Source organism: Eublepharis macularius, chromosome 10 (assembly GCF_028583425.1).
Source record: "Eublepharis macularius isolate TG4126 chromosome 10, MPM_Emac_v1.0, whole genome shotgun sequence".
NCBI lineage: Eukaryota > Metazoa > Chordata > Lepidosauria > Squamata > Eublepharidae > Eublepharis > Eublepharis macularius.
In genome coordinates, this window is record NC_072799.1 from 27,241,057 (window position 1) to 27,266,795 (window position 25,739).

Consider the following 25,739-nt stretch of genomic DNA (forward strand, 5'->3'; position numbering starts at 1 on the left):
GCCCATGTCAGCAGCAGGGGATGTGAAGCTGCAACAAAGCATCACGGCACAGAAGGGAAGCTGCCACCGTCATTGTTTAATGGGCCAGTTGTCAACATTTGATTATGAATTAGATTATAAAGAGGATGCCTTACCGGTGGTTGCTGAAGTCAACTTGGATGCTGTCGTCGCAGAACTCGGTGGAAGTGAATCGGTTCTCCCTGCTGATGTTTTGATAAGATAAATGACAGTGTGTTAACTGCTGTGCTCAAAACATATTTGTCAAAGGAATAATCACCAGGCAAGCAGGAGGGAACCAGAGTCATTCTTCAGCTCTGTTGTCTGAATATCCTCAGGTCCCAACCATGTGGGGGTGTAAGCTCATTTTGTTGCAAGCACTGAGTAAAATTAACTACCTTCGCTGCATATCTGAATACAGGAATGAGACAAGAATGTCTTTCCCTGAAGTGTTAGAGGGATTGCAAAAGAGCCTGTAGCTGAAGAATGCATGGAATGAGAAGTAACACTGCTGTGATCTGAAATTCAGATTTTCAGGAGTGTTTAAATACTGTAACCACGTTTGATATAGCCAATTTTGAAAAATCTGTCCTCCAATTATTGGCTCTGATGCAACTTCATGGGAATTCATGGGAGTGCTTCTGCTCCTTCCCTCTCTCTCTCAAATATGTGGCAGCCAAGAACATACTTCTTCTGCTACTACTTCTGCTGAGGAAGCAGAAGTAGCAGCCATGCTGCAGTGGTTTGTAAGAACTGGAGCTTAGGATGCAATTCTACAGATGCTTTATTAAAAGTCAGCCCACTGCATTCACGGGACTTGTCTCTGAATCAACATATATAGGATTGGATTGCAATGTCACAGCCCTTTCTAGTTTTTGTTGAAATGGGCAAACATGGCTTTGTTCTGAAATCTGTCTGTGGGTGGAGACGTAAGAAAGAAGAGAGCTATTTTATAATATCTCCATAACTGTAAATTAACAGCTTTTTCTTTCTTAAGATGAGCTCTGGAAAAGCATTCTGCAGGAGATTAGTGTAGAACAACTTGAATGGGGAAAATCTCTGCTCTGGGGGTAGCTGTTGGCTAGCACCTGCAATGTTTCCTCCTCGATCTCCAGATTTCTTTATTTTTCATGTGGTTTTAAAGTATAAGCAGGGCTTTTTTTCAGCAGGAATGTGGGGGAACGGAGTTCCAGAACCTCTTGAAAATGGTCACATGGCTGGTGGCCCCGCCCCCTGATCTCCAGACAGAGGGGAGTTTAGATGGCCCTCCGTGCCTAAACTCCCCTCTGTCTGGAGATCAGGGGGCGGGGCCACCGGCCATGTGATGATTTTCTCCAAGGGCAACCCACTGAGTTCCACCACCTCTTTTCCCAGAAAAAAAGCCCTGAGTATAAGTATGTGTGAAAGGTGAGTAAAGAATAGACATATATGAAAATTTACGTATATATTGTACATCTTTAAAGAATAGTGAACCTGATATATGACAAGTGGATAAAAGACTGGGAGCCGATCTATTTATTGGTATGTATGTCTGCAATGAAAGTTAAAAAGCTGAGTGTGGAGTTGACCTGAGAATGAAGATCTTGTGGTAACTTGTTTTACATTTATTTAGATATTTATACTTCACCTTTCTCCCTAGTGGGGACCCAAAGCAACTTACAATTTCATTTGGCCCTCCTCTATTTTATTCTATGTGAGGTAAGTGAAGCCGAAGGAGAATGACTGGGCCAAAGTCACCCAGCAAGCTTCCATGGTAGAGTGGGGATTTAAACTGGGGACTCCCAGATTTTAGGGCCAAACTATGACTGGTATTTTTTAAAGAGCTGGGACCAGGCTTCCTGGACTTGACTGTCTCCCTGCACCCAATTGAGCTCCCAATACCACCACAGGGGGAGAAGGGGCCTTGCTACCTTGCACTATTTTTCCATTCCAAAATGGTGATGTGGGCAGTTATTCCTCTGATTTTGCCTCTCCATATGAAGTATTCTCTGCACGTGCAGCAGAAAAACTGGGAGGAGCTGTGGCTCAGTGGTAGAGCATCTGCTTGGCGTGCAGAAGGTTCAGTCCCCAGCATCTCCAATTAAAGGACCTGGCAGTAGATGATGTGAAAGACCTCTACCTGAGCCCCTCTACCTGAGACAATACTGGCCATGATGGACCAAGGCTCTGATTCAGTATAAGGCAGCTTCATGTTTGTACCTGGCTAAGAGCAATTATGCTTGGTAAAGACAAAATTGGAAGTAATTTGTTTGCATTCCACATTGATGCTGTCAATTTCAATATCAGATGTTTGTTAAAAAAGATAAGTGTTGTAGAGAAGAATGGAATGGAAGAATGGAAATGAAACATGTATTACTGTTTTCTTTTGTTTCTAAGTTCTGTTTCTTCTTTTTTTCTTCTTGTAAGTTTTTTACTATCCCTTTTTAATATTTGCTTTCTGCCCTATTTATTGGGCTTTTAATTCTATGAATAAAATAAAAAAATTAAAAAAATGTTTGACCCCATGACACTGAGTAGTCAACCTTAACTCAAATATCTCTAACTGCTTTTAAACAGTTTACTGTGGATTGAATACAACCAGCTTATCAACTTGTAAAAAAAAGGGCAGAATGGGTTCCCTTTGACCAAACGGCTACGCTATGGGTCATTATGAGACCTGCATGGATAAAAGCCATGTGGGATGCGGGGCTATGGTAAGGAGGAGAATTAGATGATGGATTGGGAAAGCTGGCGGAATCCAACCCAACATGTCCTTTCAAAAACTGGAGGCAGCAGGAGTGGCACATGGGTGGCCAAGGTGGGTGGCGAGAGAGTCGGATCAAGTGAGAAAACAGATATTTGACTTAAAGTTGACTACTTAGTGTAATCATGTGAATGGATGTATCCAAAAATTCATTCGGATGTGTCCAAAGAGCTTGCTGAGCCACTTGCTTCCTGCTCACAACATACTCACAGGATGTGAGCTGAGCCGGCAGGTAATTGAGCATGTCCAGTGACATATTGTGATTTGTATTTCAGGTTGCTCTACATTTTATCAAATTTTAAAAATTATTTTAACTAATTAAAGAGTATATGTTCCCAATAACATATGTTGGTTCATGTAACCCATTAAATTAAAAATGCCTTTTAACAGTGTTTAGAGGTGGAGCCAATTCTCTCGTGACTAGGAAATTCTCAGTTCATACTGACCATATTCTACAACTCAAAGCAATTTTTGAAAAAGTTAAGTGTATAGTGAATCCCACAGTAAAACAGAAAAACATTGTACTTACTTGTAGAGTTGCTGTCATTTTTGACTAGAGATTCGGGTGCAGAGGTTGTTGTTGTTTGGGATGTTGTATTTGTTTCAGAAGATGCTGTAGGTTTATTTCCTGATGAAGGAACTGAAAAAGACTTCATATTAGACTCTTTTACACAAAATCAACATAGTTTGCTGCTCTGCCTATTGTTTGGTTTGGTTTCTCCCTAATACAATATTTGGCATACATACATCCCGTTATTTTAGCTTCTTGTTACACATTCCCTCCATTCATTCCTATGACATTGCAAGTCGGTTGGATGCTGTGGAAAGCTGATGGAAAGTACTGGTGGAGTATCCATCTTCCCTTTCCCCCATCAGCCTGCTGCTTGCTCAAAGTCCTTGCTGAGGCCTTATGATCAAAATGTGCCACAGAGGCTGCAGAGAGAAGGGGAAATCAAAAGAAATTGTTTCCTCTCCAAGCAACCACAAGAGTGAGGAGGCGGAGGTAGTTTTGCTTGATACCTTTGAAACATTTGCCTTATTTTCAAATACTGAAGCAGACCATGAGAAAAGACATTCCTAAAGCAAAACATGAGCATATAAGGGTACTGCTGGATAAAACTTAAGGTATATCCAGTCCTGTTTTTCACAGTGGCCAATCAGATACCCTGGAAGTCAGACGCTAAAGACTGCCTGCTTTGCTGCCTACCTCGTACCTAGAATTCAGAGGTATTTTGCTTTTGAACATAGAGGTCCCATTGGCTAACAGCCGTTCATGGACCTACCCTTTATGACGGACCTATCCTCTAACTCCTTTAAAAAGCCATCTATCTTAGAGGTCATTGCTACATTCTGTGGGAACAAGTTCCACAAGTTAATTATATTGGTCTGTGAAGAAGTACTTTGTTTTGTTTGCCCCGATTCTGCTGTCAAGATCAACCAGACCAGAAGAGGAACTCAAGATACTTCAGCTTTTAGTCTTCACAGCTTTTCTCTCAATTCACTTCCTGTTTCTTTAAAACAGGTTAAAACAGTTCCTTCCATCTACAGTTTCTCTGTCACTTTCCTTCATATGAAACAGTGTCTCTTTCCCCAAGATCTGGTGGGTATCTCATTTCCAGTCATCAGAAGACCATCTCCTAACTAGTAGTTGCCACTGATCAGGTGATCATCCTGTTCAATTAAGCAGCAATCTGAGACCCAGTTTGATATAGTGGTTAAGAGCGGCAGGACTCTAATCTGGAAAACTGGGTTTGATTCCCCGCACCTCCATTTGAAGCCAGCTGGGTGACACTGGGTCAGTCATAGCTCTTCCAGAGCTCTCTCAGCCCCACCCACTTCACAAGGTGATTGTTGTTGTGGGGATAATAATAACATACTTTGTAAACTGCTCTGAGTGGGTGTTAAGTTGTCCTGAAGGGTAGTATATAAATTAAATGTTGTTGTTATTGTTAATCTATTATTACCTTCCAAAAGAAGGGTTGGGCTGCACTGCACATTATGTATGATGTTGGGAGGAGGTCTGTGTTTACAAATGGATTTCTAAAAAATTCAAATATTTTTATCACCTAAAAAAACCTGGAAGGCAGCTAATGAAATAGAATCATATAAAATAATTTAGAAAATAAATGAACTATTGAGACTGCAATTTTAACTGGAAGACCAATGAGCAGAGAGACAGAGGATTAACAGTAAGTCATCTAAGCAACGTTATTTACCTCTGTGACCTTGAAAGCAGGTTTTCTAAGTGAAGCAATCAGAGAGCTAGGAGGAGAAGAGTTAATTCTTGTTTGGAATAGAGAGCTTGAGTGATAGACTGCTCTCTCCTCTCTGATTGGCTAACTGAAGGGCTAACAGCTGGCTTTTGTCAGGATTGTTCAGAGAGAGTTTGTGAGTCTGACTGGGCAGATGTGGAGTGAAGGAAGAGGAAACTTTTGCCTTTACTGTAACATCACAGTCCTGAAGAAGAATGCAATTTAAGAATTCTTAGTATAAGTGTCAGCAGAAGCTGAAGCCTGCTTGACACAGATGCCATAGAACTGGGGGTGAGTTTTGGCAGGAGAGATTGGGTAATAGGTTAGACTCCCGTTCAAGTCAAAAGAAAGAGGATTATATTTTCTGAGGAGAAGATTAATTCTTGCTCGGTATCTAAAGGGGGGTTGACTCTGAGGAGGATCCCGTTTCTGTTGTGAAGGGAAAACAGTTTTAAACTAACTTCAGGAAACCTGAACTGTCACAGGAAACTCTATGAAGAAACATTGTTACTGCAACTACAGTAAAAGAATATAAGAAGCTTAATGGAAACTATTTTATCTATTACTCAAAGTGTATTCTGTACTACCAACAAAATTTTACCTCAGTACTTTCATTCCCTAACTACACTTATCCAATCCCTGTCTGTTAAAGAAAGTTATTTCCTTTTGAACATTATACAGTCTCCCATGCCATTTCCAACAAAAAGGAAGAGGGCTGCTGCTTCTCCCCATTGAGTTCTTGGGCTGGGCCAAAATTATATCTGACTGTCAGGGTGGGACAAAGACTTTCAGACCACAAGAATTAACACACTACTTGGGGCTGCTCAGCCAAAGCAGGCAAACTAAATTTTGGTGGGAAAATTTGCCTCACACTGGGGGAGTGAAGGAAGTTTTAGTATAACTTCCATGCCATGAAAAACTGCTAATTAAAGGCAGGTTTCCTAAGTGCAGCACAATCAGAGAGCTGGGAGGGAAGGAGTTAACTATTGCCTGGATTACAGAGCTTGATCAGCAGGCTGTTCCTTCCTCTCTGACTGGTCAGTTAGAACCAGGTTGAAGAGAGTCATTTGATTTCTCTCAGGATTGTTCAGTGTGTGTGTAAGAGTCTGACAGGGAAGGTCAGACAGGTTCCTCTCTGGAGTGAGGGAAATCTTTTGCCTTAACATTACTATCCTGAGGAAGAATTCTATTTAGGAATTCAAAGTATAAGTGTTAGCATAAGCTGAAGCCCATTTTACACAGACACAAAACTGGGAGTGTGTTTTGGCAAGAGTGATTGGGTAGTGGGTTGAGACTCCCTTTCAAGCCAAAAGAAGGAGGGTTATATCTTCTGAAGAGAAGATTAATTCCTGCCTAGTGTCTAAAGGGGGTTTGGCTCTGAGGAGAATCCCAGGTATGTTGTGAAGGGAAAACAGTTTTAAACTAACTCCAGGAAACCTAATATGTCATATGAAACTTTGTGAAGAAATGTTGCTATAATTAAAGTACGTAGAGCAGAACCACAAGTGACAAAAGGCACAGATTGGACACTTGTCTGCTTCCCTCAAGTTTTGATGGGAAATGTAGGCAGCTTGGCGGAATGTTGGACAAGTGACAGTTGAAAAGTCCATTGGACAGCAGTCAGAGAGCGAAGCTGCGAGACCAGGATGCCTACATTTCCCATCAAAACTTGAGGGAAGCAGACAAGTGTCCAATCTGTGCCTTTTGTCACTTGTGGCTCTGCTCTAAGTAAAACACCTCTAATTGTTAAGAACCAACATTTTAAGAAACTAAACTTCAAGGAGACTATTTTGTCTGTTTCTCAAAGTGTATTCTTTAATATAAACAAAATTTTATCTCAGCACTTCCATCCCCCGAGAAGGAGGGCTCCTGCTTTCCCCCATCATGTTCCTGGAGTGGGGTACTCGGGGTGAGAGAAACAGACTTTCAAAACCTCAAATAATAGCATGCTATTTGGGTCTGCTAAGTTGACTGAGGGTAGCTGAATTTTGGCAGGAAAACCAGCCTCACAGAGGGGAAGTGAAGGAGGAGCGGGGGGGGGGGCGGGTCTGCCATAAGTTTAATGCCATGAAAAGCTTCACTCCATTTTCACACATTAAGTCTCAATTAAGGAAACAGGATTTTTCTATAGGCCAGTTAAGAACCATAATTAGAAGTGATACTAAAATATTTACATCCATAAGTCAGAGCAGTGATCCCCAGTATGGTGCTCATGGGCACCATGGTGCCTGCCATGGTGTTTCCTGGTTTCCAAGTGTGGAAACATCCAAAGGTTCTTGAATGGAACAGAAAAACAAAAAAGAGTTCTGGATCATTGCCCACCATCTGACTGATTAGCAAAGTACTGGTCCTGGTCAGCCATATCATTGACACGTGTGCTTGGCTTATACACAGACACAAACTTTAATTTCGTCGGTCTTGGGAATCTCATCCATTTTTTTTTCAGAAACGGAAACCAAACAGCAGAGCAAAAATCCCCCAATGGCAGCCCTTTTTTTATTTGCCCTACTCTCTCTCCCACCCCTTGTAGTTAGAGTTGCCAAGTTTCACTTGGGAAATTCCTAGCAATTTGGGGGTGGTGCTTGGGGATGGTGATGTTTGGGGAAGGGAGTGAACGCAGTGGGATGTCATGCAATAAAACCTGTCCTCTAAAGCTGCCATTTCCTCCAGGGGAACTGATCTCTGTCATCTGGAGATCAGCTGTAACTCTGGGAAGAACTCTAGACGCTCACCAGGTAACCCTAATGGTAGCCCTTTTTTAGTGGTGTTCACTACCCTTTCTCAAAATTCCAGAACTTACGTGTGTGTGTGTTTGTGTGTGTATGTGTATGTGTAAAACTGGTAATCATTCCTTTCCTAGAAGGATCCATTTACTCACCAGTTTTTGTAGATTTATGGGAGTGAGTTCAATTCAATTCAAATTCAATTAATAAAGAAAGATGATGTTTTAGACTCTGGCTAACAACATTGATAGTTAAAGGTCAGTAATGGGTCATGTGGCTGTGTAGGTGGTGGAAAGTGGCCTTTAGTACAGTGGAGGAGGAAGGGACATCATGTCCTTCCTTACTGGTATTGTTTGATAGTAACAGAAGTGCGGGGGGTGGCGGCGGCTGGGGTTGCACTATGTAGATAAATGATGTTGTTAGCCAACAAAGGGTTCTGCTGGCCCTGGAACATGCCGTTCTTAGGCTGACTGACATCAATTCTATGGACTTGCACATCCTGGAATCCCTCATTTCCCAAGACTCCTAGTGCATGGCATTCTGTCATTTCAGCCTCTCAGGACTCAGAGCAGGAAAGGGGGATGTTCCAGAGAACAACTTTTTTGGGAAAAGTATTCAGAAGCATTATGAGCTGAACAAACCTGTATTCCAAACATGGTAATGGTGAATTTTGAAAACATCACTATTTAGATCTACCCTGACTTAAACTTTACATTTGAAGGTTATATTGGTTATATATGATTATACTGAAAGTAGATGTCATAATACATCAATCGCTCGACTTCCAGAGACTGCATGGTAGGAAAGCTGTCACACCAGCCTTAAAAATCTTAAGCCTGAAATCCATTCTTAGTTGTTATTTGGAGAAATTACTTCATACTTTCAATTTTCAACTATGAACACATTTCTGAGAGATTTACTGAGAGTTTCTCTGAAAACATTTGGTCTCCTTCTAAGGAGTAAAATGTAACAGGAAAAAAAGGGTATTTATGGGGATTAATGGGATGAGATAAAATCTCACAAACTAGGTTTAATAGAACTGGAAGCTGAAGGTTTCTTTTTAAAAGGTTCCTGGTGGGAAAGGATTGCAATTTTCGTTATGCCCAGTGGTTTCTGGGCTGCTTATTTGCTTATTGAGGCCAAGTCACAATGTGGAAACTAGGTTGAAGGATATAAAAATTCAAAATAAACTAGTGATAGTAAGGTTTTCGGCACAGCTAAACCTATTTAAACAGAAACATGCTTGGTACAAAATATTTACTGGGTTTGGGCAGCTATTTATTTATTTATTTACAAAATGTTTATTCTGCCTGTCTTCCCCCATTGGGGCCATTAAGGCAGCTAACAGTTAAAACAAGCATTATAAAACAAATCATAAAAACAATTAAAACCAAAAGTGATATATTAATTACTGAAATTAAAACACAGATCAGGAAGGAGAGATCATTGAGGGAATACCATTTGAAGCAAAATCCAGTAGCACCTTTAAGACTAACCAACTTTATTGTAGCATAAGCTTTTGAGAACTACAGCTCTCTTTACTATTTTGCAGCTACAGACTAAAACAGCTAACCCCTCTGGATCTATGACCAGTTGAAGCAAAGAAAGTCTTCTCCTGAACAAACAAATATCCCTGGGAAAAGAGTTTCAGGGTTCTGGTACTATGAAAAGAAGGCCCACTTAATCTCAGAAGATAGGCACATCCGAAGCGGGGCCTTGGAAGATTCCAGTCCGGCTCTTAAGGGACTTATAAAATTTAATATGAGAAAATAATTGTATTTTCAGTTCTGAGGGAATTGAGAATTTCCCTCATTATCTGTTCAAATATAGTCTTTATGATTCACCTGAAGAAGCTCTTTTGCTCCCATTTCTTTATGGAATACCATTTTGAGCAATTACACTGTGGGGATTTTTTTTCCTATTAGAAAGTGCCAGTGGAAATGACAGTAGATTTGTTCAATGGCAGCAGCTGAGCTTCACGAGGGCTATTTTGGAAAGCAATGCAGCACAATGTGATTTATTTCAAGGCTGTACTGTAAAATGTATTGGATTACAGAAAATTTTGCTGAGAAATTTCTTATTTGTGTATTTGGTTTCTGAAATGTTATTCCTAGTGGTTAAGAAAAACCAGACTTGCCAGATTTCCCACTGTAACTGTAACAACAACAACAACAACAACAACAACAACAACAACAACAACTTTTGATTTATATACCGCCCTTCAGGACAACTTAATGCCCACTCAGAGCGGTTTCCAAAGTATGCCATTATTATCCCTACAACAAAACCCCTTGTGAGGTGGGTGGGGCTGAGAGAGCTCCAGAGAGCTGTAACTAGCCCAAGGTCACCCAGCTGGCTTCAACTGGAGGAGTGGGGAATCAAACCCGGTTCTCCAGATTAGAGTCCGGCGTTCTTAACCACTACACCAAACTGGCAGGGTATCCCCCTCCCCCAGCCTCTGTCCCTCGGCACCGCTCACCTGGCCAGGAGGTGGGAGGGAAGAGGTAACCAGAAGGGCTTGAGGCACATGCACAAAGCATGCATGTCCATTCATCACTCCAGCATATTATGTAATTTCCAGCACAATGCAAAAGCTATTGGTCACAAAAGGGGCTGATTCTCTACGAATTGGCCTCAAACATAGTGCTTGAGGCTGATTTTTTAGAGAATCAGCCTGTCATGGCCCACAGCTTTTGTATCATGCTGGAAATGATGCCATTTCTCTAAAATTCAGAGTAAGTAAATCTGGTGTGTATCCTACATCTGTAGACTTTGTGGAATAAGATCCTACTTCCTCCTCCTGCTGCAGTTCCCAAACCCCAGGAAATTTTGTTCCTGGAGATCTGCAGATTCCCAGGAATAGGACAGGGAGCAAAGTGGGAGTCTCTGCAAGAGGAAGGAATTTGTAGAACTCACCGTTCCATCTTCCTCAAAGGCCAGTCTGTCAGAGGAAGTGGATGGTTGGACACATGCAACTGTTGACCAGTCGTTTTTGAAACATTTCCAGGATGTCATCTAGTGATTTTCCCATTTTGAAATGTTTGTGCAAAGTCACTAGTGAAACCATAGCGTGGGTTTAAAATAAGAGCTGCCAGGGAAGCCACCAACGCATTTTGTCCTGCTTTTTATCCCTTATGTTTGCCATAGCTTGGGGCTTCTCTGTATAAAGCAGGCACAATGACATGAATACTCACTTACTTTGCAGGGGAGGTGGAAAGATGAATTAGTAAATGCCGCTAAAGCATTTTTAAAATGAAAGTGTTAACCTTTATTAGTGTGAGGCTCTTCTAAGGAACGCTTCAGCTTCACTTCTAGACTGTAGCAGAGAATTAATCACTTTGAGAAGAGTAAATGGCACTCAGAGGAAATCATTCCAAACATGATTTGCCCCGTTATTGCTGTGCTGGTTTTGATGTCAGCACAAACCTTTTCTTTAGACAGTAAGAGAATGCAAACGGAAGCTCTAGCAATGAAAACTACAAAGAACTCAGAGATCAAGACAATATAGTAAGGATAACTAAAATGACCAAGATAACGGGGTATTTGACTTATGCTGAATAGCTGAAAAAGTTGCACTCTTTGAGCTTAGAACTGTGGTACCCAGGGCTTTTTTTCTGGGGAAAGAGGTGGTGGAACTCAGTGGGCTGCCTTCGGAGAAAATGGTCACATGGCTGGTGGCCCCACCCCAATCTCCAGACAGAGGGGAGTTTAGATTGTCCTCCGCACCACTCAGCGGCGCGGAGGGCAATCTAAACTCCCCTCTGTCTGGAGATCAGGGGGCGGGGCCACCGGCCATGTGACCGTTATCAAGAGGTTCCGGAACTCCGTCCCACCGCGTTCCAGCTGAAAAAAAGCCCTGGTGGTTCCAATGTTGCTCCTTGCTTCTTTGTCAACTTGTCAGAGGAACCTCAACTTGAAGGTCAGTAATGATGAAGTCTGAGGAACAACTTATTTTCTATCTTCCCCTGCAACACATACCTCAGGAAACCATTGTGTGTGTGTTCTAGACTGTGCAGTAGAGATCTGCTAAATTTCTTAATGAAAGACCAATCCAATTCCAGACCACACCAATTAGAAATATGGATAAATTCTCGATCTGGCACCAGTGAGGCAAACCAATCTCTGTTGGGACAGAGCCCACAGTAGCAGCGGCTATGCGCTTTTCAAACTGCACTGCTTTTTCTGGTGCTGGAAGTGGCCACACACCCCTTCCCCGGACCACCAGGGCTTTTGCAGTTTTTTTAAAATGTCTACTTCATATTAATAGATTGTCCTACCATTGTAATAAAAGGTGCAGCAGGTCCTCTTCATTCCCAGCTTTCATTTTTTTAAAAAAAAATCTCTAGCTCCTTCCCTTGCTAGATAAGGAAAAAGGAATATCTTCACATGGGTTGGGGATAGAGATTTACTTTTTTAAAATGAAAGCTGGGAATTCAGAGAACCTGCTGCCCATATTATTATAATAGTAGGCCCATCTATTGGTATGAAATTGACAATTACAAAAGATCGAAACAAAACCAGGAAGGGATGAAAGGAAGTAGGGGCGGGGGATGACATTCAACAGTGATGAATGTCCAATCATCAAAAAGCGGGTTGGAGGTGGGTGGGAATAGGTGGGACAAACAAAGCCAAAAGAAATATTATGCACAAGGAAAAAAATTGACTAAAATTTGGCTTCCAGAAAAAGATCAGGGTAAAAGTGGTCTCAGAAGAATCAGGGAAAATCCAAGGAGAAACCAAAAAAATTTGAAGGAAAAACTAAAAGCAAAAAAATGCATGCATAACTCAGGGGATAAATGAAAGCAGTATGAAACCAGAACTGACACACACACACACCCCCGCACACACACACACACACACACCAAAATCCCAAGTGGAAAACTTCCCTACCTGTGGCTGCTAGAACACTGCTTGTAGATCCCGTAGTTCCTGTAGCTGCTGTATAAATAACATTACATAAATGTGTATTAATACACTGTTGTTTTAATGTTTTAATGTAGATGAATTTTTATTGTATTTTAATATGTTGTTATCCACCCTGAGCTCACTCACGGGAAGGGCGGAATAGAAATTTGAAACAAACAAACAAACAAACAAACAAACAAACAAACAAACAAACAAACAAACAAACAAACAAACAAACAAACAAACAAACAAAGTATTCAATATGATCATTTTATATTCCAGTTTAACTTAATATGACAATGTGAGAATAAAATATTCAATAAGCATCTAACTAGCACCCAGCTTCATCTTAGTAGAACCTTAGATTTTATTGTTATTACATCTTATGTACATGACATTTAATCTTACAACAGCTTTGTTCGGTTGGTTAGATTGAGTTATAGTTACTGATATAATATAGATTTGTGGCTGGCAGAGGAATGATAGATCCAGGTTCAGACATGAATACATGAAGTTGCTTTATACCAAGTCAGATAATTCAACCTCAGTACCGTCTGTTCTGAAAAGCAGGGTCTCAGGAAGAGGTCTTTCACCTGGTTAGCTGGAAATGCCTGGCATTGAACCTGGGACCTTCAGCATGCCAAAAAGATGCCCTTCTACTGAGCCACTGCCCCTCACCATCAGCTTTGCACCATACTGGCTCTCCAGCCCTGGAATGTACATACATTGTCAGCAGGGCTTTTTTTCAGGGGGAACGCAGGGGAACGGAGTTCCGGAACCTCTTGAAAATGGTCACATGGCTGGTGGCCCCGCCCCCTGATCTCCAGATCTGGGGGCGGGGGCCACCAGCCATGTGACCCCGCCCCCTGATCTGGAGAGCAGGGGGCGGGGCCACCAGCCATGTGACCATTTTCTCTGAGGGCAACCCACTGAGTTCCACCACCTCTTTTCCCAGAAAAAAAGCCCTGATTGTCAGAGTTTAACTTTGCCACAAAGGAAGTTATTAACAGCATACCTTTATCACAAAGTGCCTCCCCTATGCCACTGAATGAACATAGCTAGCTTCCATAAACCTGGGAATAGAAAAGACAGTTTCTAGGTCCAAGGCCTTTAGTTCCCAACAGGTTCAACTTCTCAGAGCTTCTATTTTATAAATTAGGTACGATTACTTGCACTAGTCCACTACTTTCTGCTGTAGGCCTGGTTCACATACACAGTCATTGCAATGACTATAATTGGTGTTAAATTATTACTTTTGTGAATGAAGGAGCCATCACTGATGGAAAAATACCACAGGCACAGGTTTTATGTGCATAATATTTCAGTAGCTTCAATAAAGGCAGAGTTGCCAAATGATGGGAGATCAAGCAATATATATTCATGTATGAACTGGTGTCCCCTTGGTCATAATCTTAAGTGCCCCTGTCAAGCAAAAGTGCAAAATATTTAGCATCCAGTTCACAATTCAGACACCAAAAGGAAATCTTTGTTGTAGTGATAGAATTTATAATTTAGGAACATCCCCTTGTATTTATCAGTATTAGGGAATGGGTAAGGAGGACCTTACGATCCTAAGACTTTAGTTCTACTAGAAGCCAAGATAACTTTTTTGGCTGCAATCTTCCCAGGAAAAAATACTGTTATTTTACATTTGAGTTGTGTGGTGGGAGTGATTGCTCCCTTAGCTTTAGAGGGAAGGTTAAGAATTGAGGCCAAGAATGATACTGTTTTCTCAAACGAACATAGGCCTCAGATGATTTAAATCACCACGGATCTACTCTGAGAGAAATACTTAATGAGTTCAGTGCTCTGAATGATGATGTAGATAAATGGACAATAGATCCACTTCTAACTGAAACTGATATTGTTAAAATCCAGGCTAAACATCATCATGTGGAAACTTCTCTGATAGAAAATGTAAATTTCTCTCCCAGCAACATCAACACTTAGATTAGTTAGCCATATGAAATGCTCTCTAATCATCACCTATTGACAGGGAAGTTAGTGAAAAAGTTGTTCACTGAAGTGAAGGATATTAGATGAATGTTAACAAGCATTAATAGTCCTGGATCCACATTAGACACACACAAAAATATATGCACACATAATTTTATTGTTTGTATGTGTTTCAGGGCACTATTAGTTTAAAATTTTCTTGGGTAGACATTCTGATTTTGAGAGATGTTCCCCATAGCTGCCATTTTCCAAGATGGCGGGTAATGTTATTTCAATATTTAAAATTCATGTAGGATGCTCCGTAGCATCAAAATATATGTTTTTGAGGTCAATGAAGCCATGGCAACGTTGACGGGAAAAGACCATTTGTAAACAGTGTGGCAATGTCTATTTTCTGAAAAAGGAAATATTTTTCATAAAATACATCTAGCACCACTATATTCTAGATGGCCCTTAACTGTTGTTCTGTCGCTATATTCCTTTCAATGATGCATTGCTTCAGTAATTAATCAAGTCATCTGCTCAGCCTTCTGACGTTGGGATTCAACTGCAGGAAATATTTTTCTGAGCTTCATGTCAGGAGACGCAAATTTATGGCAGTACACGGCAGCAGGGGAAGGAGTTATTTTTCTAGAACAAAGCCACCCCAATTGATGGGCCTGTTCTCAAAAGATGATTAAAAATAAGATGATGAAGGGTTGTGCCTTACCAGAAGGTGTTTGCCTCGTGCTGGATGTTGTAGTATTAATGTCAGATCCCTGTACTGAAGATAAGAAACCGACATCGATACGAATGTTAACCATTGTTCTGAACCAATCTCTGTCAAAGGAATAATTAGCACTCAAACAGAGGGAATAGAAAGGAAGCAGGAACCATTCTGCACAGCAGCTGTTTGAACAGTTGGTAATACAGCCCTTTGATGGTTTATTGATTAACCTTTTCTATTATAAACAGCCAATTGTTTAGTGGTTTTGTGGTACTAGGGAATACTGTAGTCATGATTGGAGCCCATTTCCCCCTTACCTTTCTAAAAAATATTTTCAGGTACACCTATCTGAAGCATATTTACAAACTTTGTTCTTTTACCTCATATTTTCATCAAAATGTAGATAGCCATTGGTTGCGTTTGTTGATTTTGCTTATGGACACTTGAGAAAAGTACATTTTTACCCCTTTCCCTCTTGTGTGCAACATTAATTTGATCAGCTTTGGATTCCGTTGAAATTAGTTGTGGGCTCCTGGGATAAATGCAGTAGAGGAGAAAGCAATACAGGTAATACAGGTTATCGAGAACGAAGAATGAAATAAATAAATCAATATGGAAGTGAACGTTGCATAGAGCATACAGTTTGAAGTCTGCAAGGGATATAAATGACTAGGAAATTTTTCACAGGCTCAAATATGCTGTTTTACAATTCAGTAAGCTCAAAAATCCTTTAGAAAGCTAATTTACCCTCCCATCTCTGTTTCACCTCCCCCTTCCTTTTGATGTTCAACTGCTCTCAATATTCCATGCCTTGTGGATGGCAGTGAGCATGCTCAGTTCTGATCTGGATTTCTCTCCATCTTCTTAAAAAATGTACAATGCCATATGCAAAATCCCTGAGTATGTGAAACCCCCTATCTTTGTATGATTCCATGTCACTGCATTCGTGCTAAGCACTTACCTGTGAAGTTCAGTATAAATGGAATAATAGTTTATATCCACGAGGTCTCAGGTACAGCTAAGGTTGCCAATTCCAGGTTGGTAAACTCCTAGAGATCTAGGGAGTACAGTCAGGGGGGAGCAATTTGGGGAGGGGGGGACCTCAATGAGTCTATACTCAAGGCCTCCATTTTCTCCAGTGGAATTGGTATTTTGTCTTGAGAAACAAGAGTCATGCACATGAATGTTTGAGTAATGGTAGCCAACCTCCACGTGGGGCCTGGAGAACTAGAATTACAACTGACTGCTAGACTACATGGGTAGTTCCATTGGAGAAAATGGCAACTTCAGGGGGAAATCTCTGTAGTATACGATAGATTCTAGGTGAAATCTCTCCCAAGATCCCCTTTCCACAGTCTCTACCCCCAAATCTCCAGGAATTTCCCAGGCTGGACTTGGCAATCCTAGTTTGAGTCAGAGAGCTTGATACTGAAGAGTTTTCAAATGTTGCTTGCCATAAACTTTTGTGGTTAGCCAGTGTAAAAAATTTAAAAATAACCCTTCTCTTGAAAATTTCCAAGAAATGTTTATTCCACTATCACACTACTACAAGAATTATATTCATCTAAAATGACTTGGTTTCAGCTGGTGCAAGAGAGTAGGGGGGCCCTTTGAAATCCCCAAAGGCTATCTTTTGAACAAAGCCCCATATGGCTGCAGTGAGGAATAATTTGCTGTTTTTAATGCTTGCTTTAAAAAAAATGCCCCAATAGGCATTGGGTGTCGTCTTTAATTGCTTTTATTTCTTGACTGGCACCTATAAGCAGAAACAGATAACATGGTTGTATGGCCAGAACTAACCAGGCTGTGAGTGTGAGTGCGTAAATGAATAGATAGAGAGATTTAGTATTTCTTTCCAGTAAATATACTTAAGTGCTCCTGTTCTCTGCCCATTGACTCTGCTCTGAAAGGGGGCAATCCACTACGAAAAGCTTAATTATATGGCAGTTATTATAGCGGAAAAGCAAATTATAGTAAAGAATCGAGACACAGGAAAAGTCTATTGGCAGTGAAGATGGGTCTGAAAATACGAGGGCAATGTGAAATGTAAATTGCAGTCCTTATTGCAGAAAGTATAGAGCAGTACTAACTTGGGACGTCTGTGAATACTGCAGGCAGAGAAACTTGCGTCACTTTGTTATTTATAAAATATCTATAGAACCTATGGTGAGTTTCTATAGAAGGACGTGAATGAGTTTAAGCAACATAGGTTAGAAGGGCAGCTTCTCACTCACTGCATGAACTAATTCTATGAACTTGGGCCTCCAACTAGAGCTAGGGTTACCAGGTCCATGTTGGGAAATTCCTAGCAATTTGGGGGTGGAGCCTAGGGAGGGTGGGGTTTGGTGAGGGGAGGGACGGCAGCTGGGTATAATGCAATAGAATGCATCTTCCAAGTCAGCCATTTTCTCCAGGGGGACTGATCCCTGTTGCCTGGAGATCAGTTGTAATTCTGGGAGATCTCCAGCCACCATCTGGAGGCTGGCAACCCCAACTAGAGCCCTGCTCTTTGTGCCCATGTTGGCAGATATAAAATGGTTGGACATAGTGTTACAAGACAGCCTTCATTTTGATCTAGCTTTCTCTTCTATTCCAACCCCTCCATCTTGATCTTAGCAGTACTAGCTCCTCTCTGCATATTGTAACAGGCCAGTACACCCGGGGTTATCCACAACAAAAGGCCAAAATAGCAGTCATGCGTAATCTCATCAAGCGAATTGGATCTGAACAGGCTATGCTCAGTGTGAAGCCTTGTCTTACCCAGTCTTTTCCCATAAAATCATCAATCAGTAGAGTTTCCAGGCCAGATTCCTCTACCCTCCCAGTGGGAGGGGGGACCTGGCACTTACCTCTTGCTGGTGGTGTGCTCTCTCTTTGTGTGCACATGTAAGTGCGCATGCACTCCAGTGCCTGCATGATGTCACTTCCAAAATTGGCCCCAACTGAAGCACGGGATTGCACTCACGGCTGGCCCACCAACATCACTTCTGGAAGTGATGTCATCATGCTCCCTGGGAATGCACAGTGCGTGTTCCTGGGGTACCTGCTGGAGGACTGCCACCACCAGGATTCCTCATAGTCAATCAATATGCCTATCAACAAATCGAGGCTCGTGTTTCTACCAGCCTCCCTGAGACTGACTTCCACAGTGATCCAATTCTGGTTATTTTAATTGCTTGCCAAAGCCTGAGGTCACTGATTGTACCAAGAGTGCTTGGAAACTTACTCCCCTCTCTGCCTTCTTTTGTCTGATTTGCAATTATTCCCAGGACCCTGAGTCACCTTCTTTCCTCCATTAGTTACACACATGAAATAAAATAATCTTGTTTCTAAGCTGTGCTGCCTATATATAACTGGGGCCAGATTCTGTCCCAAACTACTCATGTGTGTGTGGCTATTCAAGTCCCCCCGTACAGCAGCACCCCAGGGGTTTTGCCTCCTTTCTTTCGGATTATTTGCTGCCCAGCCGCTCACACTTTTGCTTTCCCTTTACTTTTTAGCCTATTGCCCCTTGAGTAGTGTTACTTTTACACTGTTTGGATGCTTTGAGTGACTTGCTCCTTCAGGGATTCCTTTAGTGGACTTTCTAGTATTACATGTGAATGCTTTATATTATTCTGAGTATTTAAGATTGATAATTCCCAGCCCAGCTACTTGTACTATTCTGCTAAAAAAAACCGAAACCCTTTATCGGGATCCCAGTGTTCCTTCCATGACTTTGTCAGAAATCTCTTACTGCTGTCATGGGGGTCATCATTGCTCATGGAGGGGGGATTGCATCTCGAAGAGATGCAGAACATAGGCCAGCAGCTCCTTTACTTTACAGTGAAAGGCCACAGAAGGAATGCAATTTCCTCACTCTCGTGTTACTTTAGTTTGGATTTAGGATCAAATTGGAGTGTCAGCTATGTGTTTGCCAATCCCCAGGCGGGACCTGAAGTTCTTCCAGAACTTCAACTGATCTCCAGAGATCAGTTCCCCTTAGGGTTCCCGGGTCTCCCTATCCTCCTGGTGGGAGCGGGGGACCCGGCGTTAACCTTCTTGATGTTCCTTACATTCTCCTCGTGCTCGCAGTCCTGTGCCGGCATGATGATGTAACTCTGGGAAGTGATGTCATTGTGCAAGGCAGGGGAGAGCCTGCACACTTCGCAGTGGGCTGATTTGGGGCCCAATTTGGGGCCCAATTCAGCCCACTGCAAAGCGCTCTTGGGGTGGGGCAGTGACAGCAGTGACATCATTGTGCCAGTCCTGGGAGTGTGCCCGGGAGGCCCATTCCCTGCCTTTCCCTCTCCGCCAGTCAGGTAAGTGTTGGTGGGGGGTAAGAGATGGGAGCAGGAGATCCCCCACTAGAGGAATGGGATCCCTAGTACCCCCCAAGAAAATGGCTGCTTTGGAGGGTGGACTCTATGGCACTGTACCCCCCCCCAGCCCCCCCCCCCCCAAATCTCTAGAAATTTCCCAACCTGGACTTGGAAATCTTAGTGGGCTACAATCACATTAACATATATTGAGATATAAAAACTGGGATCCTAAAAGTAATCATGGGGTGCACACAGTAATTCTGACATCCTATCTTCCAAAATCTTTCATTTTAGGATTCTGTAAATTCCCAGGAGCTTGAGCAAACCAATTTCTCTTTCCCTAGCCATTTTTCTGACACTCGGGTCCTCTCTCAACATTCTGTCCCTTCTGAAGCATGCGTAGTAGTCTTCATCAGATAACTGTTTTTGAAGTTCTTTCTATTTCAGTTTTTACAAGATGGGTAGCCAATAATCTGTCTGTAACAGTAGAAAAGAGCAAGAATGCAGTAACACCTATAAGATTAACAAAATTTGTGGTAGGTTATGAGCTTTTATGAGCCACAGCTCAGTTGTGGCTCACGAAAGCTCATACTCTACCACAAATTTTGTTAGTCTTATAGGTGCTACTGCACTCTTGCTCTTTTCTACAGTTAACTTACAAATTCACATTTTTCTACATTCGCAGAGAACATGTTGACCCCCCCCCCACCTTTTCAGTAGGTAGCCTGGTTTGACCGCTTTCATTATCAGAATGGGTGCCAGCCACTTTATTATTAAATAACATGAAACAATGGGGGTCTAGGAAGACTCATGGAAAAGGAGTAGAAATTGGGAATCCCCTATCTGCAAAATCTTTCTGCTAATGGTTTTATAAATCATGGGATTTGCAAGCTGATTCCCTACCCCTTCCTTTAACTAACACAAAATTGCTCTCAGTATTCCATCCCAGACCATGCTCAGTTGTAATCAGGGCAGATGTTTAGGGTTTCTCCCGATCTTTGGTTAACTTACAAAATTAGGTAGGGTTACCAACTCCAGGTTGGAAAATTCATGGAGATTTGGGGATAGAGCAACCCTACCATCAGGGTAGGCAGACTCTCTAGTCCCAAAGTCTCTGCTGTTTGTTGGCCCACAAATTAATTGGGGGGCACATTTTAATATTCCCTTAATCAATTGCTGATTGATCACACATTAATAAGAATATATGCTCTATTTACAAATCTCACTCATCTCCATATTATTCACATTTAGGAAGGTTATTTTTCTTTATATTTGTCTCAAAAAAGTTTGCATAATTAGAACACTAAAGTTTTCAAGTGATTTTAGTACAATCCTCTTAGGCCGATGTATGCTCAATTGAATAAATATCTACTTTATGTGATAACTACAATGGATTGTTTGCAGAAAGAAATTGTGCATGAACTGGAAATGCCACTTCTGCTTCTTCTAAAGCAGAAGCATATGAAAATATGTCTGGTGCTGAGGAAGCTGATAAAGAGGGAGCTTTTCTCTCTCTCTCTCTCTCTCTCTCTCTAGTAATATTAAAAACAAGAACATCCAATGAAGTCATCATGAGTAATGGATTCAAGGCAGACTAAACACAGTGTTTCTTTACAGGACACATGGAACTCACTGCCGCAGGAGATAGTAATGGTTGCTAGCTTAGGGCCAAACTAGACATGTAGGTTTTTGATGAGTTGGGTCCAGGTTACCTCGACACAACTTGGTTTTGTTGCAGGCACACAGCTACTTCAGGGAATGGCTGTTAAAAACTAAAGAAGAGCCCAAACTGGCTTGGAACATTGTTGTGGGAGAAGGAAGAACTCCCCCTCCAAGCCATATTCATATGCCGTAATAGCACCAGGGGGTTATTTCCACATTTCTGCTGTTCCACATACACAGAACACTCCACGTGGAACAGCAAAAACAGAGAAACAACACCTCCAGTGCTATTTCGGCATGGAAAAACAGCTTGTCAGGAAGATAGGAGCCTTTCCTCCCCCCTCAGCTCTTGTTCCTCCCTCCAGACCCAACTTGTTAAAAAACCGCATGTCTAGTTTAGCTTTTAGATGGCTTTAAAATAGGATTAAACAATTTTGTGGCTATCAATGGTACAATCGACAGGTATATCTTTTTAAAATAAGTGAAACAAGAGATCATTCCTAGAAGTAACAGCCCTTTGCCAAATCTCATGTTAACATGTTATGTAACAATAGAAAGCACTTTGTACATGCTCAGGAACACTTGTCTTTTTCACATGTCTAGAGGAAATACGGGACCAAGATGGTCCATATGATGTTCTTTTGTTCCAAACCACAAGAGCCAGTAGAAAATCTGGTGTAAATCAAGTCAGTCACGTGAACAACTTGAAGTCACCTGTATGAAAAAAAAATTCAGGTGACTTGCCAGTGTAACCCCTATGAGGTTAACTGGTTTAGCCCAGTGGGGTGGAGTCAGAAGCTAGAGGCAGGCTGCTGAGGAGGAGGCTGTTTGCAGGGGAGATTAATAAATTATAAGCTCTTATCACCTTGAATAAGGTAATCAAATATTGTATGTAAAATATGATTTAAGTGGTGTTTGTGTATTGTGTGTAGCTGGTGTCACTGGGGTTGTATTATTTTTGCAGGGCTATAATTCCCAACCAGAAGCCTGAAGCCTGGGTACAGCTGCTTCAAATGGATGAGAGAGGACACATCATCCCTTCTTGGATGCCTTTTCAAGGACGTTGTTGATTTGGAGGTTTTTTTGTATGGTTGTACTTAAAAGTTAATTTTTTTGTTAAAGTTGTATTTTATTAATTGTTAAAAAGTTTAAAAGAAAAAAAAGTTGTTTCTTAAAATTTTGTGAAAGTTGCTTTCTGAGCCCCATAGAACCCATGTAAAGAGAAGTTACACAGGCTCTGAGGAGGAGGCTGGTTGCTGGGGAGCTTAATAATTAATATGCTCTTACCACCTTGATTAAGGTAATCAAATGTTGTATGTAAACAATATGATTTAAAGTGGTGTTTGTGTATTGTGTTTGGTTGGTGTTACTGGGGTTGTATTATTTTTGCAGGGCTGTAATTCCCCAACAAGAGGACAGAAGCCTGGGATACAATTGCTTCAAATTAATGAAAGAGGACTCACCACTTCGTGGAATGTTGAACTGTTTTACCTTTCCAAAAACATTTTTGTTTTTAAGTTTTCTGTATGGTTGCGCTTTATGAATTAGTTTTTTAAAAAGTTGCATTTTATTAATTGTTAAAAAGTTTAAAAGAAAAATTATTTCTTAAAATTGTGTGAAAGTTGCTTCCTAAGCCCCATAGAACCCATGAAAAGAGAAGTTACACCAGCACTTCACGTGATGGCCCAGTTCACATCTCTGCAGAGAAAAGTTAGGGTACCACTGCGTATCACATTTAGGAATTTCATCATGTGAACTGGCTCTGTGTATGTGGGAAAAATCACAACTGAAGTTAGGACTCCAGTCAGGAAAAAAGGCTCTCCTTGACTTCAGGCCAGACAGGAATTGGAATTCTGAACTGAAGCAAATCGTTGCTGAAGTTGTTTTTGCATTATTCAGTACAATCCTGGTGTATTGCTAGCTTGACCTTAGTGAGTAATAGCAGCTAGAGGAACGTGACAAAGCCTTGTACAGCACAAAAGGGGTCACTGCAGCTGCTCCCGTAATACGCTTATTTTTAGAATATCCTGTTGTCCTTTTGTACACTTGCTGCAGCCACACCCACACACACCAGTGGGCTCCTGGCAGAGCGCTGCTAGTAATGGCATTGGGAATCAGCACGCCCACATGAAACTTTCTGTGGGAATGTTGCTCATCATTTCCACAATACGTGCAAATCCAGTTGAATGTTGTCCTGATCAATCTGATCAAATGCTTAAAAAATAACGCTGTAGGTTAGGATTGCCAGCTATTGACTGGTGACTGGTGGGAGAGGGTAGGGGGCAGGGGTGGACTTTTGGGGGGAAATCCTAGAGCATAACACCAATGTGGCAATGTCACTTCTGGATTAACACCAGAAGTGATGTTGCGCCATTGGTGCAATGACACTAGGGTTCCCATTCCCCTGCCTGGGGTGGGGGATCCCCAAATCCCCCCCTTCCCCCCCATGCCCACTTACTTAGCTGGTGGGGGGCACACTCCCTCTCCGGGAGGCGCAGCATGAGAGCAGGCCACTCTTGCCACCGCTGCCCACTCTTGCTGCTGCCACCGCCCCTTTGCGCCCAATGAGAGCGGGCTGCAGCGGTGGTGGCGAGAGTGGGCCGGGGCCTCAGCGAGAGCGGGCTGTGCTGGTGAGGAAAGGGTGCCCTTTGACCCGGGGGCACCCTTTGACCCCTGCATGATTATGTCACCCCCAGAAGTGACGTCATCACATGAGCTGGGAGTGCATGCATGCTGCGCACGTGCACAAAGAAAAGCCAGGGATAAGTGTTTTGCAACACCCCGCTGGGAGAGTCCAGGGACTTAGGCATAACCCGATGAGGGACTCCAGGTCCCTGGCAACCCTAAATGATACACCCATTTTGGCGAGAACAGTGGGTCGAGTACAAGAGATCCCTCACCAGAGCAAGAAACCAGGTAGACCTACCGCACTTGCAGAGCACATTAGTATGTTCAGAAAGCATATAAGAAAAACACTGCAAACCAAGAAGAAAATATAAATAGGGGTCTGGCAAATCAATTCAAGAATGTTTGCTGCAGATGAAAAAGCAAGAGATGTATGTAACAACAACAATTATTTATATACCGCCCTTCAGGGTAACTTAACACCCATACAGAGCGGTTTTCAAAGTATGTTGTTATTATCCCCACAACAATCACCCTGTGAGGTGGGTGGGGCTGAGAGTGTTCCTAGAAGCTGTGACTAGCCCAAGGTCACCCAGCTGGCTTCAAGTGGAGGAATCAAACCCGATTTTCCAGATTAGAGTCCTGCCGCTCTTAACCACTACACCAAACTGGTAAACTGACTATGTAAAGAGAGAGAGAGACTGTAGACTATACTACTAGATAGTGTCTGTTGGTGTAAGTATGGTCTTACTTGGTAGTTTCTGCACTGTTTAATATGTCACATTTAGAACGGCTTATACGCTTCAGCTCTGTTGGGTTTCTGCTTGTTTTCGAGTCTCTGCAAATTTGTACTTGCAACTGCATTGTTTATTGAATGCCCCGACTCCCTGCTACTGATCATATTTACTCACACTGTGTAATCCACCTTGAATCTCAATGAGAAAGCTGGATTATAAGTAACGTAAATAAAAAGGGGGAAGCACCTGATAGCTCCAGAGTAGGCTGCCTGTTTGGCTTGCTGGCAAACAAAAGGGAGGACGAAAGAGGAATTGATTTGGCCAGACACAATAGGAGCAAGTTGAGCTCCAGCGGCATTGCCAGCTCCTCATGGGTCCTCTCACCCCGGTTCCCTTGAGTGGAGGATCAGGCCTGAGCCTCTCATAATCTGGTGTGCCGCTTGGCAAGCGTGCCATGGATTGCTTACAAATGGATTAAATGAGCAATGAACGGTTCTTACTAGGCCTGTTAGCCCCACCTGCCCCACCTGCTGCCCCAGCCCCACTCACTTGGTCATGCCCATGCTTTCGTACTCCCTCGTCATGCCAGAAAATGACATGATTTTTAACAAACTGGGTTTCAGTGCAACTTGCAGCTCTCCCATAATGTCACTTCCCAGCGCAACAAGGGAGCACAGAAGCATGGGCATGCGAGATTTGAGAACCCCGCTGCCCCCCAACTCCAGCCTTCTGCCCTCCTGCTATGCCCCTGGGGAACCTAGGGTTGCCAACCTCCAGGTGGTAGCTGGAGATCTCCTGGAATTGCATCTGATCTCCAGGCCACAGAGATCAGTTCCCCTAGACAAAATGGCTGTTTGAGAAGGTGAACTCTATGGCATTATAACCCGCTGAGGTATTTTGCCTCTTCAAACTCTACCCTTCTCAGGCTCCACCCCCAAATCTGCAGGAATTTCCCAACCAGGAGCTGGGAACCCTAGCCATTATGCAAAATCCAGGCCAGGATTTTTGTTTTTGCTTTGCCACAACAGAACAACTACATTTGCCAACCCCCAGGTGAAGCCTGGAGAACTTCCTGAATTACAACTGATTTCCAGATTACACGTATCTGTTCTCCTGGAGAAAATGGCTGCTG

At 42.3% G+C, this 25,739-nt stretch overlaps 1 protein-coding gene across 1 annotated transcript in view; it reads right to left on the reverse strand.

The window, feature by feature from the left end:
• EMCN (endomucin) overlaps positions 1–25,739 on the reverse strand; it is a 57,473-nt gene that overhangs the window by 23,878 nt on the left and 7,856 nt on the right. Inside the window, exons 2-5 of the mRNA XM_054990619.1 lie at positions 15,286–15,339; positions 12,606–12,653; positions 3,270–3,380; positions 135–203 (exon numbers count right to left, since the gene is read on the reverse strand). Coding sequence (XP_054846594.1) covers positions 135–203; positions 3,270–3,380; positions 12,606–12,653; positions 15,286–15,339 — 282 coding nt within the window. The remainder of the gene's footprint in view (positions 1–134; positions 204–3,269; positions 3,381–12,605; positions 12,654–15,285; positions 15,340–25,739) is intronic.